The 19,416-nt window shown below is 37.8% G+C and overlaps 1 protein-coding gene across 2 annotated transcripts in view; it reads left to right on the top strand.

Moving 5' to 3' along the window:
• Nucleotides 1-19,416, top strand: part of pot1 (protection of telomeres 1 homolog) — a 44,975-nt gene that overhangs the window by 2,742 nt on the left and 22,817 nt on the right. For both annotated transcript variants that reach the window (XM_015605138.3, XM_015605137.3), the window contains exons 2-10: nucleotides 1,966-2,101; nucleotides 2,813-2,885; nucleotides 5,004-5,104; nucleotides 7,514-7,621; nucleotides 7,722-7,769; nucleotides 11,919-12,024; nucleotides 13,537-13,667; nucleotides 15,094-15,387; nucleotides 16,831-16,986. In XM_015605138.3, coding sequence (XP_015460624.3) covers nucleotides 1,982-2,101; nucleotides 2,813-2,885; nucleotides 5,004-5,104; nucleotides 7,514-7,621; nucleotides 7,722-7,769; nucleotides 11,919-12,024; nucleotides 13,537-13,667; nucleotides 15,094-15,387; nucleotides 16,831-16,986 — 1,137 coding nt within the window. In that variant the 5' untranslated portion in view covers nucleotides 1,966-1,981. The remainder of the gene's footprint in view (nucleotides 1-1,965; nucleotides 2,102-2,812; nucleotides 2,886-5,003; nucleotides 5,105-7,513; nucleotides 7,622-7,721; nucleotides 7,770-11,918; nucleotides 12,025-13,536; nucleotides 13,668-15,093; nucleotides 15,388-16,830; nucleotides 16,987-19,416) is intronic.

Here is a 19,416-nt window from a genome sequence, read left to right as displayed (position 1 = left end):
AAGACGTACTACTGAGTTGTTAAATGTGCTCGAGTCTGTAATTCCCTGTGGTTTCTTGCTCTAATTTTAATGGTTTCAGGAGAAGGATTAAGATCTCAGCTAATAGATTTTGTTTTGTGTGAATAAAGGCACGTGGTGGGTTTTTTCAGACTTTTCAAGGTCAGTTCAGACATTCAGAATCTCCCACCTTTCACATGTTTGAAGTATTGGGTCTTGAGAATTTCTCAAGAGGATTCTCGTCTTTGTACTCGTACAAGTCTGATCTTTATGTTCATTGGCACTGCTTGTGTTGCTTGCCTGCTAGGCTCATCACTGGGCTACATCTCATGTTGCTCCAAGATTTGAAGCACAAGTGTCAACAGAAGAGCCTCTCCTTCAGCTGACAGATGTTGTTTACACAGAATGTTAGGCTGATACACACCAAGATTGCAAAGGCCAGGAGATTTTTTGAAAAGATCAAGGCCCTTGTGAGACTTCCCTCTTTCTGATTATCTCCTTCAGCAGGATTTGTGTATAATGATATGTATTTGTAAGCTTTGTGATTAGGTGCACTTTTGTTTATGGAAACAAATGTCATGCTTTTTCATTTGGTGTCTTTGAATGGCACTTATCTTCAGAGACTACAGAGGCAAGTAGAGGGGAATTTCAGTGATTTGTCAAAATTCTTGCATAAATAAATACTGGAGATGGAAGTCATTGAGGATGGTTTGGTGTGAACAGGTTAACCCTGTGTGGGGTCCACAAACTTGTTGACTGACTCAATGTTTAATATTTTTGCATAAAGACAGAAATTGTCCTAACATTTCCTGAATCTTAAGGGTCTGCTCCTTTGATTGCAAATCTATTTATAGAAACGTTGGAATTATGATGCGCCAACAAGTTTGTGTACCAATAATGGGAAATTGTAGAAAACTACAAAATCTGATGTTTGCAGTAGATGTGATCTAAAATAATGCAAATACAGCCAGAATGTACCGTTAATAATAATTAATTACTGATAAATCGAAAAAAAAAAATCCTTGGTTAATTATGCCACAGGACGTTAAAAAACCTTGGTCTTTGCTGGGTAAAAGACACTTTGACACATTCAGTGCAAATAAATAAATACTTGAAGTGGGTAAATATTATTTTTTTCCCCTTTTTGGATAAAACAAAATAGATATGTATTGCACACATATATTCAGACTGATAAAGAAATCAAAGACATTGCACTGATATTCAAAAAAGTGAGATTGAGCCCATACACTAGATTTGTCTTGTATTTTTCACCATTATCATAGTATCATATCATACACTTTAAAAGGGGCCCTTAAATAATGCTGACATGAATTGCCTAAGCCTACTTAATTACTTATTTATTGTACATGTATCATACTTTAATGCTGTCAGACATGTAGAGAACTAACATAGAGTAAAAGGAGAGTTGTGTGCTGGGGATTGAAAACGTGTAGAACTGCTGAAATTCACCACAAGGCAAAGTCTCAGTTTGAAGTGTAAAGGTGATGGGAGTGCTCAAATGAATAAACAAACACACACACACACACACACACACACACACACACACACACACACACACACACAGAATGCTTCATTCTGAATGTCATTCTCATGAAAAGAGTCATGACTGTTTATATTTAAAGAGATTGACAGGAAAGGTTTGGTCATGTGACTGGTAAGCAGATGAAGCCTGCTGTATTGTCATGAAGCCTTACAGCAGAAGAGACATGAAAGAGCTCAGTGGTAGAAACTGAATCTGCTTGCTTCTTCACATGAGTGCTTCTACACACTGCAGCATATGGAAACCTATAAAGGTGCTGCATGGTCACTAGCTCATGTATTTCTGTAAATTGTATTGTGTGGTGTGAGCCTCTGACAGTGCTGATCGTTGTCAAGTGAGCAAATTGCTTTCTGTTTTCTTTGTGGCACTTTTTGGGCTGACATTGCTTTTTTTTGTTTTCATTGCAGATATTGACTGTAAGGCATGCCTGTCCACACAGTGAAAGATGTGAACGACCTGGACACTAAGGTCCCTCCACATCTGCAGCACGTCTCTATATCAAACCTCAAACTCACCTCTGACTGCCTGCACAGGAGTGTTAAGGTTGCATCAAATTTGCACTTGTTACCACCTTCATGTTTTTTTATAGTTTATCTGTTATATAGAAGTGGCATCTGCGAAAAACTGTGCTATTTTACTCTGACATGTGAAAAGTAATAGGATAGCTGTATGCAAATTGATAATGAAGTGTTACCTCAGATGACAGCTTGGAAATATCCACACCTGTATAAGTTTTGAGGTATTTATTTGTAAGTGAGGTTAAAAACTGGCCAGCAAGGTGACATGAATGATCAAAGTTTGAGGGCGGTTATTGGATGCCTTTTCAAAAGTTATGAATACATTTAACAATACTTAAGTCCACAATGTCTGGTATTTTTCTGGAATATGTCATGGAAGGCATTACCACCCACAGTAAGCAGCACCAATGGGTGGAAATGATCGTTATTAGTGACTCAAATTGTCCATGCGAACAGCAAAGCAACTTTGTGAAAAATGATAATCCATATTTAATGCAGGACAATCTAAATGCATATCCCATAGGTCAATGTATAATTCTGTAACTTCTGAGGGACATTGCAACAGTCAAGGGACACACTATTTGTTCCTGTCTCGTGACCTTTTATATGTTTGTGTACACTGTGTGTAGGCTTAAATTACTGGTATTTTTAAATGTGATAATTTAATCTAAAGTAAAAAGCTAAAAAAGCATATTTGTCTGTGTTCACTGTGCTGATTATTTATTCTTTTTTATAGGGTAAAGTGGTTCAGAAGGGCCCTGTAGTATCTTGCAGACAGAGAGAATATCTGCTGAAGGCTGTTATCCAAGGTGAGGCTCTGACTAAATTGCTCAACTTTGTTTAAAAAAAAAAAAAAGAAGAAAAAGTAGGGCTGCTTAATTTGCACTGTTGTGATGGGGAAGGGTTATGGCAGGCTATGGCCTTGATTCCCATGCTAAAGCAGAGAAGAGTAGATCTATATTTAGTTAGGCTACATTGTGAACGTGTAGGCTTAGATTGAGACATAGACTGAAGTGAGAAACAGTAGTCCATATGGGGAACTCCCTGATCCTCAGGGACATAGAAGTGTTTTTGTAAAGGTAAATCATGATTAAGAATGATTTGGTCTGACCACACAAATCCATGTTGTCTGCGCTGCAAGCACCTTTTTCAAGAGCTGGTGTCTGGGATGCAGTGTGTTTTATTCTGCTGCAGTAGGTTTATGAGGAATTTAACATAAGCTAGGGATTTGTTTCATCCATGTGTTTATCCATGTTTCTCAGGGTGTAATGCTACATACAGAAACATACTACACAGACTGTATAGTAAAGGCGGCACAGGCAGTAAAGCATGTTACAATTTGTTCCACCTGGTTTCATACAGTCCCCCTGAGGTGCAGCCTGCAGTGGCTTAAGGAGTGAAATGTAAACAGTACATTCTCTCATAGGTCATACACTTACATTGGGCTGATTGAAAAAAACTAGAGTCAGTAGAACAAAATTATAGGTATGCATTTCCATAAAAAATCTAAATAGAATAAAAACAATCACAGATTTACTACATTTAAGTAGATCTTTTTCAGTTTGTTCCAATTTACCAAAAAACATGGACACGGTGGTTCCATTCCCTTCAATTTTATACAAATGAAGCCAGATCATCTCTGTTTGCTGCTGAGACAACCCAAAGCTACTACAATCCAGTTAAAGTTTTTCAGCTCCTGCATGATTTTTTTTTTTTTAAAGACCTGCCAGCATGTACGCATTTTGTATAACGGACACACATTTTGATCTCCTTTTACACTTAAATAATTCCAAGTTCTAAAGTACGCATTTCTCTGTTGTAAGTCTGTTTGTGGCCACTATGGTGTTTGCAAATGGCATAGAGTAGCTAGAATATCCATCTGCCTTTTTAGTTTTTTTTTCCCGTCCCATCTTTTATTGTGAGGGTTGGGCTAAAGCTTTGAATGTTTAAACAAAGCCTAAGTGAAATAAACCAATTACTGTAGAAAACAGACAGTGCAGTGTCTCAAAATGAAGCCACCAGAATTCTTCTGTTGGCTGATTGCAGTATGACGTAGCTTTCTGCTCTAAAGTGTTTTTCCATCCCAGAAGAGTGTCTAATTTTAAGAGTTAGTTTTTCCTGTGTTAAAACTTGCATATTTTTGAGATTTAATCTAAATAGTTGGTAACCAACCAGCTAATGTCAGTATAGTTAGACATACTGGACATACTGGGTATTTGTACTTGGTCTTGGCCAGCACACTCATCACATTTATTTTCTAATCTGGAGCGAGTCCAAATAAAGTCTTATTCTAGCTTCTCTATGTATTGCACTCATTTGTCATTTGGTCGTAGAACATAGTTTAACGTGTTAATCTGTAGGGGTGGGCGATATGACCAGAAAATTTGTGCCGATATGACAAAACATTGAATTAACAAACATTTTTTTCAAGAATTTCCAGTATATTTGGCAATATTAATGCATATAATATGATATGGAACACCCCTAATTTAGATTTTTTTACCAGATAATGCACTCCATATTTCCAGGATTGAAGTAAAATAAATGGTACTGGACAGATATAAAGTGTCTCTTTTTTGTGATATTATTGCCTATGATACGATGTGTCACACCCCTACTTGATGAGCTGTAATGCCCAGACCTGGAGCACTGGGGACAAATGCACGTACCTGTAGGTGTTTCCTATCTGTTTGTGATATTGCAGTATTCATGCATTTTTATGTGGCTGCACCTGAAGTGAAATAACAGTATAGCAGGGAATGAATAATTAAATCTGACAGCAAAAAAAACAAAAACTGATCTGACTCTTTGATCTTTAATCCTTTTTATATGTTAAAACTTTTTCATTACCAAGCCTCTCTTGTTCCCGCTTTGATTTTCTCAATTCCTCTCTGTTATTTCTCTTTCTCTACTTCTTTGTTTCTCAGGGGAAGACCCCCAACAGAGATCAGCTTCACAGCATGCATCAATCAATGTCATTTTTTTTGGCACATTGGCCAAGGACTTCTCACAGTCTGTCAGTCAAGGGGTAGGTGTCTGCTTTAACACATTAAACTCCTTTTTATGGGGGGTATCAAAGAGTTCCCCACTGGGATGAGTCATACCCTTGAGTTAGTTGAAAGTGTAGATTCATAGAAAAGTGCCCTATAGTAATAATAATGGATATTTAACTATCTATTAGTGATTGAACACATCATTCTGTCTGCTCCTATGCATGTAAGTATCTACACTATATGTCCAAAGGTTTGTGGGCACCCCTTCTAATGAGTGTAATCAGTTGCACCAATTGCTGACACAGATGTGTGCATCATAGGAAGATATGATTTAATGTTTTGTTTATGAAATGTTATACAGTTGCATTCCCGTAAGTGTAGGCCAAAGAGCCAGTGGGTGTAGGCAAAGGGTGGATTATTTGAGAAATAAAACTGCATAGTAGTTTATTTACCCTTAGAACAGTATAATTTATTTGCTGCTGTAGTCAGGTAAATAAGTGGGGGCTCTTGCTCATGAATATTCATACATGCAAACAGCACTGTGAGGCAGCGAGACGGACAACAGAGAAATGTTTCAAAATAAAGATATTTTTACACTAATAACAGTTTTTGCAATGTCATATGTCACTTTAAAACATGTGTAATGCAGCACTGCTAAGTGCAGTTTAGCGTCATAGAGACTCTGTAAAATGCAAAATCCACTGGAGATCCTATGTAAACCTATAGTTACACACAGGAGTGAATAGTCCAGGTCCAGAAAGTAAAAATCCACACAGGGGTTGGCTGAGCCGTAGCTGAGCAGAACAGGGGTGGATTTTTTCTTTTAACTAGAGTAAACAAAACTGTTCTAAAAAATATGCACCTACCTATCTCAGTTATACTTTGCTGGTGGTATTCCATAGACAAATTCGAACTATTTGTTCCTTAGCTCTGAATTACTGGGCAAAGCATATAACACTGATGTGTTATTTGCACAAATAACACAAAATTGAACTGCCATGCTGTTCCTAATGCTGCTGTCTCCTGTCTGACGAGACGTGTCTGGCTGCCTGACCTCAGCACTGGGTGGTCAAGAGCCAAGGTGGGCAAGGCCATGAATACTAATTCACGGGTTGACGGAGACACGGTGCTTTTCCTGATAGACTCGTTTTTCTGAATATTTTCTTTTATTAGCTACTGCAGACAATGGAGGTTGAGGAAGAGTTTCATGTGCAGCATCGTATACAACTCAGAGAGACCGATTGTATTTCACAAAGAACGTGAAAAAGTGGATTTAACGGAGTGACAATTTTAAACATGTTTTAAATTTTATTAAAGTTGAATATGTCATAATGTCTAGTTCAATAAGTGAATTAAATGTCATTGTTATTGAACAGCACATTGCTATTCCACGCCTGTGTTAAATACTGCTGTCGCAGACCAGTCAAAGCTTTCAGATGCCATTCTGAAGTAACCCCATTTGTATGAATATGTGTGAAAAGCACAGCGGTTGCATAACACAGATTTTACCGCATCGGAATCAGAAACATAACAAAATCATCTGAGTTTGGATTGCCTCCCTGCTGACAGGCGATGGCGATGTGACAAAAAAAAAAATCCTTCCTCTGAGACATGTCTTTAATCTGAGCCTTGGTGCTTTGCTTTCTTGAATGGTGCTCAGAATGAGCCTTTTTCCTCTTAGGATCCTGTCCTTATCTTGCCACCCCCCTAAAGCCCCCACAGCTGGCTTTTCTGTGGTTTTGTTCTTTGCCCCAAGAGCCCCTCTTTCATTATCAGCCATCCTCTGTGGCTTATCCTCAGTGTTATTGTTACTGTTATGCTGAGGGTGACTCTCCATCTCCTCGTTCATGTGGCAACAGCACTTCTTTTGCAGCACATGCTGATGCTAAACCCTGTGTGTGATTACTGTACAAAGTGTTTTGATACTTAGCATCTGCTATAAGAGCAGCATGCTGCATGCTGTCAGTTCATTTTCTAGACTCTGTGAGCAGGGATTCAACATACACTAATACGCTACTAAGCACATTCGCAAATTAATTGAAAGACAAAGGCACAGCGTGATAGCAAATAAACAAGTTTGTATCAAGATGCCAGAATATCGTTAGTACATGAGGTGCACCCTGGGAAGAAGCTACAGCGAGACAGAGGCTTTCTTAAACAAAAACTGACAACCCAAATGGAGTTTAGTGGGGAGATGCACATGTCTGATGCAAGCCATCTCTTTTTTGAAGCAGATCTGCTGAGAAAGCAAGTCTCTCTGCTTTTGTTCAGCAGTACAGTACACCTAATACTCTCTGCACTTTTCACTCAGTCCCACAGTGAAACTGTAGCCGTTAATGGGTCACTAATGATTGCTGGGTTCACTAAGCTCACCTCTGTCATATTTGCTTAAGATCAGTTTACTAGCATTCTTTCTTTCCTGATGCTGCTTCATGTTGCTCTAGGACATTATCTTATTGGCCGGCTTCACCATCAGTAAGTCACCATCTGAGCAAACTGACAAGCTGCATCCCTGTCACTTGGAGATGAGTGGCCCTGATGCCTGTGTGCATGTACGTATCTATATCTAAATGTATTCACAAATAATATGTTTCTGTTAACCACATTATTTTGCATCAAGTTTTGATGGATGCTTTGTGACCTGTTTCATAGGTGTGTCCCTCTGCTGGTTCCTCATCCAGTGGATCTACTACTTCTGAGGTATTGTGTTTGGTGTCTACTTGTATGAACAAAGCCCCCAATGTATGATATTGCACCACATCTCTAGTGTATGGTTTTAGTAGAAGAACAAAATGTTTCAGTACAGATCAGAATAATGAGTTATAGGTGTCCTCTGCTTTGAGCTACCCACATCTTTATAAAAAAGTAGGACAAAGATGGACTAGTAATTTCACAGGTAAAAGACAATTGATGACAATTTATAGGAACCTAAATAAGAGATTTTTTTTGCTAGGTCTAGATGCAATGGTCTGCACATGAAGATGTTTGTTTCTTCATCAGTCTGACATTATTATTTTGTAAGTTATCAAGCTAAAGGCTGTTTAGTAACACATGGCAAACAGTATCCAGCTTTCCAGACAATAATACGCAAGATATAGGTGCTACAATAACAGTTCCTCACGGACATAATGAGGAGTTTGTCATTTTAACAGGAAAATTAGATACTTGGCATTTCTGTTCACCTTTTATGGACAGTTTTATTGAAAACCTCTTTGCTTGTCAGTCAAATAGAGTTTTTGTTAGAGTATTTTCACATTAATGAATTTGGGAACACTGCTTTCATTCTATTACGCCCTGTTCAAAAATATGACTCTACATGACAAAAGAAGGCAAACAACTTGCACACACAGTTCATAAATGATACTTTTATGACATTTTCATAATCTTTAGAGGACTCTCTGTTGAATTTGACTGTTTTCCATAAGTACGTTACTCATCGGTTCCTACTTTAACACTAATACCTTTCTTTTGTGCACACTCACATTTCTAAACCTGATAAATTCTCTTATATAATAGCTAGTCCTGGCTTAAAATCTGTTTGTTATGCATTTTAACTAGGGCTGTACAACACTGAAAAAAAAACAGCAATATTGAAAGAAATATTGAAAGGATTTCTACATATCAGTATATTAATAATGCCCTGTGTATCAATGTTTGAAGTAAAAGATGTGATAATGGGCAAATGCATTTGCACATCCTGCAATCAATGTATTGTATAGCCTTAATTTTAATCTTGGTAATATTTCTGAACAGCACAGCCTTTGCTCACTTAAACTGTATTACTCTACTCCTATTATTGCTCTATCCATGCCACTATTAGATGAACCTAATAGAGTTAGTTGTTATCGGTCAACAGCGCTCAACGGGTATCTTAATGAAGCTCTAATTAGTCTGTCCTGGTGTTTAAAGAATGAGTTAAATTCTTTGTATCATATCCTCCTTAGAACCACTGAAACAATGAGACACAATAGCTGAGTTCCGATGTCTAGGTTACAGTCAAGGTTGAACAGGGTCTTTGAAGACTGCTTCTCAGGCTCCTGTTTGTTGTGTACATGGAACTGTCTAACAAGGCCTTGTGATGACTCCACACACAAATATTATGTGGTGACAAGTGTTTTTTTTATTTCTTTATATAATTAAATGAGTCATAAAGTCAATAAAAAATTCTAGCATTTAAAAAGAACACAGCTCCAGCTTTCAAAAAAGATTTTCACAATGTTTGCTTATTGTTTTGTGAAGCTGTTTTTTTGCATTGTCTTTTTTGCATTGTAACTGTACAATAAATTCTGTGATCTAGCAGCCAAGAAATGCAGGCCATCTTAGCTGCAGCCTGGACTTTGGAATACAGCAACCGCCAAACCATCCTCATCCAATTTTACCCGTAGATTAAAAAATTTAAGAATCTAACACAGTATAAACAGTATTCCTTTTGTTGCCTACTGTATTAAGACAGATCATTTCAGAAGGATGAAACTCTGGACTTCTTTAATTTAACTTCCTATTTTGTTTGGTTAAAACGTTTGTATAAATACAAAACAATATAAGAGCTTGATCGGGCATGAAAAACATTTTGTTCACAAGAACACAAAGTATAGAACAGTTTACTTTCAGCACAAAGCTTTTACACTGAACTACTAAAAGGAGTGTTCACTAGAAGTCAGGTACAGACACACTCATAAGAGTACTTTGAATGTGACAAATTGTATAAGCACTCACAAGTGTGGAGGCATACCTAAAGATAAGCATTATTCTGCTCTTACAGTGACATGTTCCTATCCATTATATAACACTCAAACATGTTTTTCATGTTTTTTCCATTTTCACTCGTTAAATATTAGCATAACACTGGCAGGTAATATCTTTTGATGACACTGGCAACAAGATCTGTTTTACTTTATCTGTTTTTCCCACTCTACCTGTCCACTTTCATGATATGTCAATACAAGTGGATGTGTTTGCTCCAGCACTGAGAGTGGTGAGCTCCATTGGGTTTATCCAGGTAGGCATTGAATCTCTTGTAAAAGCATCAGGAAAGCCAATATAACTGCACCGTGGGGAAAGAATAGTGGATCAAACATTGTAATACATGCAGTTCTACTCATGTTGTTTACCTTCTTTCCTGTCCCTGTGGTCTGCGATGTGTAAGTAAGACTACCCTCTAATTACAGAACAGTCTCCACACGCCAAGCTGATTTAAAACCTCCCATGGCACATCAGGAGGCTAAAGAACACCCTGGAAACAACTCTAGATCTCACTTTCTGCTGCACAAAACAGCTTTCTCTTCTACATTAACGAAACCACAGCTTAACAGAACAAATCTGTTAAATCTGTACACAGTCATTTTGCAATACTGAGGCACTTTTCTGTGTCTGTATCAATTTTTTTGCCAGGTGAATTAATCTAAACTTGTATGATCAAAATCTAGTGGTCATGGGTCATTGTAAACTCTTGATAGATAACACAGTGAAATGGGATACAGCTGCCAGTCATTGGTGGGGGAAGGGGTGGGGTTACATGCATTGATTCTTAACATATTACACAAATCTTTAATAGGCCTATATCTCTGCTTGAGGCGAACGTAGAGCATGTGTTACTAGCTATGATACATGAAGGAGGAGATTAGTCCCATAGTGTCAAATGCATGCAGACATTTTCCTGACAATTTATTCTGCTTTTTGCCCTGACTTTTTATATATATATTTTTTTTTTCTTTGCCTACATTGGCAAATGTAGAGTGGTAAAGATTTTTCAAAGAAAAAATAGCTAGTGAAATATATTTCACTCACAACACTGAAAACCTACTCCAATTGATCTGATTGATTTGCAACACCCCTGGGAGTGGGGAGAGGGTTCAGGTGTTGTGTTCAGATATTAGTATTGTATTTCTTGTATTTGTTTCCTGCTTTTTCTGTCTTCCAGAAGCACTGAGGAAATCCTATGGTCTAAAACCCTTCAGTCTTTTTTATATTGTTTTATGTGATCTGCTTATAAAACCTGTGTTCAGATAATAAATGAATACAAATAATTATTAATTTAATCTAATAAGCATATTTTTTAGCTTTAGGGTAGGCTTTTTTTTTTTTTAGCTTTTTTCAGGCCCTATTTCTGAGCCCTTTTAGGCGGTTTGTATTTGTGTGCAAGTCATTTGCTTTCTTTTGCCCCTAGTAACAATGCCAGTAGTTAAAACTGGAAAATATGGACATTTTACAAGTTCCATTCCAGACTTCCCAGAGAATGTTAACTAATATGGTCAGGAATTGTACTATGGGAGTGTTACTTTATTGAACATGATTGGGAAGTCCACTATACCCAGTAGTGTGTAGAAGTGTGTACCAGCCTAAAGAATTGCATAATTTAAAGGTAACATCAGAGGTAAGAAATAGAGAAATATTTTTAGTTCTGTTACATCTTATAATAAATGACTTTATGGACTTATAATGTGTAATAATACAGAAAACTCAACTGTAGTTGTTGGACCTTGTGGCACATTTCAAGCTTAAGGATCCTCCTCAGGAGGTTCAAGTTATTCAGTGATTTCCAGTGCTCACTACAGTGAAACACTTTAGCTGTCTTTGTACTTGTTTGAGTAATATTCATGTTTTACTTTTGTGCATCATAGTTTCTTTTTTCTTTTTTAGTATCTTCTTTTTCTTTGTGTCTTGTAGGTTTGTTTGCTGATCCAGTCTGAGTGTTTTTTTTTTATTGCCTTATGTGCTCAAATTCAACCAGACAACAGTTATTCAGGAGAAGCAAACTTTGTATTCTAATGTTTGTGTTTACATGTATCACTCGTACATATGTATGACCTGGTTTATGATCATCTGCCCTTTCTATCTCTTTCTCTCCAGCCCAAGTACACTTATATTCCTTTAAGTGAGCTGAAACCCAGGAGAATAGTGAATGTGTATGGTGTGGTGACATTTTTCAAGCAGCCCTTTCCCACCAAAGGCACAGGTCAGTCTCTTAAAAAGGCAGTAATAGCGTGACTTACAGTCATTGCTGCCCTCAAGCTCAGAGTAATGCTGAGGAAAGATGGCTCTCCACAGTGCTCTTAACATTTCGAAGCCAGTGCAGAAGCTGGTGACGTTTGGAAATGGGATGATGGCTGAGAAGGTGATTGGGTGCAGCACTTACCACATTATATGGAGATCAAAATGGGAGCTCTTTCCAATGGGAGGCTGCTGGTTGAAGGGCTCCTTTCCATCAGAGATCAAGCATCTTGATACTAATCATAATCAAAGGCATTGCGGGATAAAAGTAATTACGCTACTCCTAACCTCTCGAAGGAAATTCCCTCTAAATGAAGTAATGTACATGCCGGTACGCTCGAAGTTTTTGACAGAGGGTTAAAGTGACAAGCTTTACCTGACTTGGAAGTATATGTGAAAGTAAACAGGCTGCTGTTCTGTCTGTATCCAGGTTTCATTCGTTGAGCCTTAATTCTCTAGTGCCTCTTTCGCCTCTTTCTTCTTTCTCATTCCTCTTTTCCTTCTACTGCCCTTGACTCTGATGCTAGCATGAAATCCTTCTAACCCTCAGGTCATGGTGTAGATCACAGCGAGGAAACCAAAACAGTGGCGCTAACCAATTACAGCCCTTCCACTCCATCAGGGTGCCGCACTGCTCTGGCTTCACGCAATTATGTGTGCCTTAACACATTCAGATCATTGATCATACTTTAGATCGTGTCATGCTGGCACCTTGTAAAGTGGTGAAAATCAATCCTCATCTCAGTCAAAGGCTCCTGTCGATAGATTGTTGTGATGAGCAGAGAGGGAGAGAGAGAGAGAGCCCAGGCTTGCGTCCAATTTAATCAGCTGAAGGAGTTGTGCATTGTGCACGCGCATTGTGTCCAAAGAGGCAAACATTCCATGCCAGATCAATGCTGAGTGTGAAAGGCCATAGCACAAATAACCAGCATGGGTTCCGCTTTAAGAAGCTAAACCTGATTTAATGTTATTTATTGTGACTGAAAGTTTTTATATTTTGATGTTTGTAACAAGCAGCCAAAAAGGACACATTTGTCTGGTTTGCTCCTGTGCATGCGTATATTTAATTAAATAGACTAAATGCTTTACATTTTCAGTATGTTATCTCTTTGTCAGAACATTTTATGTAGTAAGTACAAAACATTTTGGACCAGCATAATGAATTGATGTTATGAATTGCAGAATCATCCTCCATCTGGCAGTGTTTTGTGCCTTAATGAGACTGATGCTTATGTACACACTTCCCCTCAAACTGTTTTGAAATGTCTACAGAAATTAATCACTCTCATGTGTGATTTTGTAAAATGTTTATCAGTGGATGGCAATCATATTTTAGTTCTACCTACTTGCATTCATTTGTAACGTTTTTGAAAGTGTTTTATTTGTAATTGCAATTCATTAACCGATGTGTAATGGACTGTATGAAGGGAAATAACTCACTGTGAAGTTTAATATTATAACCATTGGTCTTCTGTAGATTACTGTTCTACACTCAAGATCACAGACCAGTCTAATGCAAAAGTGGGCTGCACTATATTCAGTGAAAAGCTTGAAGACCATCCTAAAATCTTCAGGGTTGGAGACATAATTCGGCTCCACAGAGTGAAGGTGAGATCTGACTACATTTTCTTGCTTTGGTAAACATTCTATAGGGTCCTTATCTAGTACACAACCGTAGGTCAGGAGAGTTGGGATGATATGGAAAATGCAAATGTTTTTATTACAGACAGTATGTTTTGTCTGGTCAACATACTTTCATTTCAAATAAATCCAGTTTCAGGCATTTTAGGCCTGCCAACGGATTTAAACTAGGGCCTAATAATGAGCTGAAACTGAATGTTCCACTTAATGTTGAAAACAAAAATTATAGTTAAAATGTTTAAAAACCGATTAAAATATTTTAACATTTTTTTTTTTGACATTTTTTAAATCAATAAATAGAATCCCAACCCACATAGGCAAATGATTATTATGGCAAACATTTGTGAAGCACTTTTAATATACTTAAATTCAAAAATGCCATGTAAAGCGTTACTGTGCAAAATGGAAGAATACTATGCTGAATGGAAGTTCAGAAGCAGTGTCCACTTTTCTGGGCATCATCTAGTGATAAAATGAATCAGTATGCCAGATCACTTTTTGGAAGAAATAGATTGCTTACTCTGGCCCAAAGAAGAAAATTACTTTCTAGACAGTTATCAGCAAGTCCAAAAGCCAGGGTTTGTTATGGTATGGGGTTTTGTCAGTATACTTCTGTCACTTTTCCAGGGACATCCATGCAATTTTTAACAAAACAATACAAAAACACATGCTGCACACATTACAGAGGCATAGCTGTGGAGGAAGAGGGTATGGCCCAGCCTGCATTACTGTCCTGTCCCCAATAGAGAATGTGTGGAGAATTTTCAAACTGAAACTGCTGCAAGGATGACCCTGTACTGTTGTACATTTTAATATGTGTATGCAGTAAAAAAGAGAAAGAGTAACACCTAAAACACTTTATCACTTGGTATTCTCAGTGGCAAAATTTGTTTTAATTGTTGTCAGAAAGAATGGGAACATTTCAAAGTGAAAAATGTTTTACTGTGCCAGCTTTTTTTCTGGAATGTATTGCAGGTCTGAAATGCAGGAATTGATATATATTAACAAATAAAATGGAGTTGGCCAGACAAAACGTTTTTTTTGCGTTTGTTATTGTCTGCTATGAAATAAACGTCAAAGTAAATTTAAAGAACCCTGCATTTAAAAAACAACACATGATTATTTGACTTAACAAAAGTGATCGCTTGTATCTAAAGTCAAATCTTGTTTAATCTCAATACAGAGATAGAAGACTGTAAAGATGGGTATTTGCCCAAGGAATCTTTTTGTTGTCGTTAGATTTGCTGTGTTGTTATTGTCTTTGCTAATTACTAAATTATATTGTAATATCCCAATCTTCAATAGGTGTCCTATCCGTGCAAAGGACCCTTAAAACATGAAAAGAACCTATTAAGCTTCCAAATAGTTGATGGTGTTTGGTACTTCTCCTCAGGCACAAATGTTTAATGGCTCCATGACTCTTCTGACCACCCTGGGCTGGTCTACAATCACCTTTGATGGAATGATTGACAGCCCGGTTGAGCCCCGCACATCAAGCCGGACTTTCCACTTTGCTGAAGCTGACAAACATACAGTGGAAGCACTCCGCCAGTGGGCAGCGAGCCAGTCACTGCTCACCAGTGAGTCTACTGTCCCCCTGTCCTCAGTGCAGCCCAAGATGTACTTTGATCTGACCTGCCAGCTGTTATCAAAGGCCTGCATGGACAGTAGATGCATACTGCTTAAGGTGAGGCACATTAAAACACAGTTCAAGTATTCTGTTCTCAGTATAGTGTAGTTACAGTGTCAGTTATTGCGTTTTTACACCTGTAGTATTGTTTCTCTGATCCAGGTCTGTTGATGAGTTTGTTTACTTGGCGGGATAAACCTAAACGCACCAAAATATGCACCAATAAACCACAGGAGCACATTCTCTACTCTGATTGGTCAGAGCTGTCTAGCATGTGAGCAAGAAAGTAAATATAGTGAGAAGATTCTGTGTTCCAGCATGAATATATGTGCAGTTTAAAGCTGCTTTGACACAGAATGCTGAAACGCTGTGCTTTCATAGTGTTTTCAATAGGGCGTGCAGCACAGAAGTACACATAGTAAATGGTAAAGTGCAGCTGCGAGCAGTGAACGCTGCACAGACTGACGTGCATTAAAAACAGAGACAGCGTGTGTACATAGCTGTGGTAATATTTCAGATTAAACTGTGCAATATTAGCATTTTGGCGCAATTTAAAAAAGGAGTATATTTGATAGCTGGATCAAATTGAGACTAGATCACGTTCTCACCACAAGTGAACCGCTCCAAAGTTTATTTGGGGCCAGGCCGAGACCACCTCCTCTAGCTGGTCCAGTTTTATTGATCTGTAGCCTTGTGTGATTACTGTTTTCACACCTGCTCAATCAAACCACACTAAGAATACAAACAAACCAAAGTACGTTTTAATAATTATATATATATATTTTTCCTCGTTTTCTCTCTAATTTACATGGCCAATTACCCAACCCACTCATTAGGTCAGCCATTAGTCAGCCACCTCCTCTTTTTGAGCTGCTGCTAATGTAGCATTTCCGAGTAGCGAGCGCATGAGAGCGAAAGAGCACCATCTACCCACCCAAAGAGAGCAAGGCCAATTGTGCTCTCTTAGGGCTTCAGTAGCTGATGGCAAGCTACATGAACAGTGTTTAAACTGGCGATCTCCTGATCATAATGCCAGCGCCCCGCTGGACCACTCTGAACCACACCAAATAGTGCTGGTGTGAAAACGCCCTTAATGTCTCCTTTAACTCCAAACAACGCCACACAGTAAAGAAGCTTTTTTAATTTAAATGAGTAAATGGTTAAAACCCTGTCGCTTTTCTAATATAATAATAGAAAAAAACCTGGACAGCATCACTGTTCATTTGCCCTTAGAGACTATAGTACAAACATAGACAGTCGAGTCATATAGCCTTCACAAAATGCAACAGATCAAGGCTGTTCATTTTCAGAAAAAGCAGAGCTTTCCAACTTCACAGAGCTCTGCATTCTCAGTACATGAGCCAAAATATAAAATGGCATGTCAATACGCCTCCCACATTCCCCAAAATGTTAGAAGCTGTGGAAAACACATCACATGTATTTTGGCAAAAGTGGCTGATGATTTAGCAGTTGAAACGGTTTTGCTCTTTCTTTGCTCAGGTGTGGGATGGGACAGAATGTGGTCATTCTCTGCTTAATGTGGCTGCGGCACCAGATGCCTTGGAGGGAGAGTCTACTTGTTTTCAGGATCAACAGAACATGACAGCCAATATTCTGGTCTATGACAACCATTTGGAAGTAGCCAGAATGTTGCAGGTGAGAGACAAAACATTCTGTACAAGTTGAAAAAAAAGTGCCATTTTTATCAATTTCCTGTTTTATCGATCTGTTTATATCGATATATTTATAGTCTGCCAAGGTTTGTGAAAGCAGTTCTTCAGAAAAGAGACTGAGATGGAGCTGCTTTATTCAGCTGCCTGTCTGTATTATCTGTTGCCGTTCGGTTATCGTTAGGAACCTAATCTTGTGTTCTCAGCAGGGACCAGCCAATATGAATATTTTGTGACTAATACCAAATTCAAATTAAACTGAATTTGAAAAAAATCCTATGCAGATCAAACTGCATAGTTCCTTACTTGAATGAATAATTCCATTTAATTCAGATGCATTAATTTAGGAAAGAGATATCGCTAGCGAATCATTTAAACAGACTATAATAAAACTGACATGACATTTTTATTTTAATTTTTTTTACCTTTATGTTGACAAAAGTATTGGGATACCTGCTCATTCATTGTGTCTTGTGAAATGAAGGGTATTTAAAAATATTTAAAACCAGTGTATTTGTTGGAGTAACTGTACAGGGAAGGCTTTTCACTAGATTTTGCAGCGTTGTTGTGAGGATTTGATTGCGTTTAGTGACTTTTAGAAAGGTCTGGATGTTGGATGATCACTGCCCCACCTTATTTTACCTCCCTAAATCATCCCAAAAATATTGGATAACCATCATTCTAGAGAACATTGTTCCACTGCTTTACAGCTCAGTGCTGGGGGCTTTTTACCCATTAGCCCACTGCTGGCATTCACTTAGTGTCTTCACTTATGTTTGGACATATAGTTTGTAACCCTAGTAAACTGAAAGTATGCATGTTAACTTTAAAGCATTAGCTTACGTGTGTATATATGTATATCACTATATATATAAATATATATATATATATATATATATATATATATATTTCTTGTTTACATTCTATGACCAGTTTCTTTGGTTTGGTATTCTGCATGGTTTGTACATAGTAACAGCCCTTTGGCAAGTATCAGAGCTTGTAGCTGCTAAGTAGAGTTTTTGCGTTCTTGTTTGGGGGATTTGTCCATTCTTTCTTGCTAAAGGATTCTATTCTGTGAGATTCTTAAGCCGTCTTTTGAGGAACACATATCCACAGATTTTCAAAGATGCTTAGAATTCGTTCTTCAAGCTGCCAGTAAAACCATTCCTTGTTCCCTATGCTGTAATTCAAACCCAAAAAAGGATGGATTTAGCTGTGTGCACTTGAAGTGTTCTTTGCTTTGTATTTATCTCCAAAATTGACTAACTTTCTGAAAGTCTGTTGCTGTCAACTGTCAATTGCTATGAAAAGTCATGTGAGGAGTTTAGAATTTTTCATCACATGCTCTTTCCTAAAGGTGATGGTAAACAAGCCACAGCATTATCGATATACACGGCCTGGCCAAAAAAAAAAAGAAGTCACCACTTGGATGTAAATAAGCAAATGATCTGGATGTTGCAACAGTATGTGCTGAAAAAATGAGGTCAGTTGACTACCTGAATATACTGAATATATTCCAGGTTATTCCATCAATATATTTTTTTCCCCTGATGACACGAGCATATTTCAAGATGACAATGTCAGGATTTATGGGGCTGGAATTGTGAAAGAGTGGTTCAGGGAGCATGAGATCATTTTCATTTGCACACATGGATTGTTCACCACAAAGTCCTGACCTTAACCTCATTGAATCTTTAGGATGTGCTGGAGAAGACTTTGTGCAGTGGTCAGACTCTACCATCATCAATGCTGCAAGATCTTGTGACAATTCAGAAGAAATTTCATTATTCGAACAATGCCACAGCAAATGCGTGCAGTAATCAAAAGTAAAGACAGCCCAATGAAATATTAGTGTGTGTGAGACCTCTTTTTTTTTTTTGGCGAGGCAGTTTATTTAAGCTTTGAGATGGATATGACAAAGGATATTTCAGAGAAACTGCATGTCAAATTACAGTTTTAAAACATATACTGATAAAATCAGAAGCAATCCACATCACAGATCTCCACATCAAGGGAAGCTTTATATCTATTACAATCACCCTCCTTCACACTTAGCACAACCTGCAAGCTTATTGGCTCCTTTTTGTTGAAGAGCAGGACTTTATCTGTAAACAGACATCATGATAGGCATTACAGGAACTCCCTTTTATATTGGTAACATCTTCACTGTAGCTCATGCTGCTTTTTGCCATGTTCACAAACAGTAAGCACTCTTATGTCTGTGCATTCAATGCAATTCTTTATAGGGCGTTATTAATTCAAACAGTATATTCAAAGGTATATAAACCACAATCACTTTTTCTTTTAAAATCAATTCCACTCTTAGTATTCAGAGAGTTGCACTTGTGCTCGCCTAACCCCTGGAACTGCCAGCTGTGGACCACATTTGTGAATGAGAACATCTTCACTTAGTAAT

This window comes from Astyanax mexicanus, chromosome 2 (genome assembly GCF_023375975.1).
Source record: "Astyanax mexicanus isolate ESR-SI-001 chromosome 2, AstMex3_surface, whole genome shotgun sequence".
NCBI lineage: Eukaryota > Metazoa > Chordata > Actinopteri > Characiformes > Acestrorhamphidae > Astyanax > Astyanax mexicanus.
The sequence above is the reverse complement of the archived record's forward strand: the minus strand, read 5'-3'. Positions and strand labels throughout refer to the sequence as shown.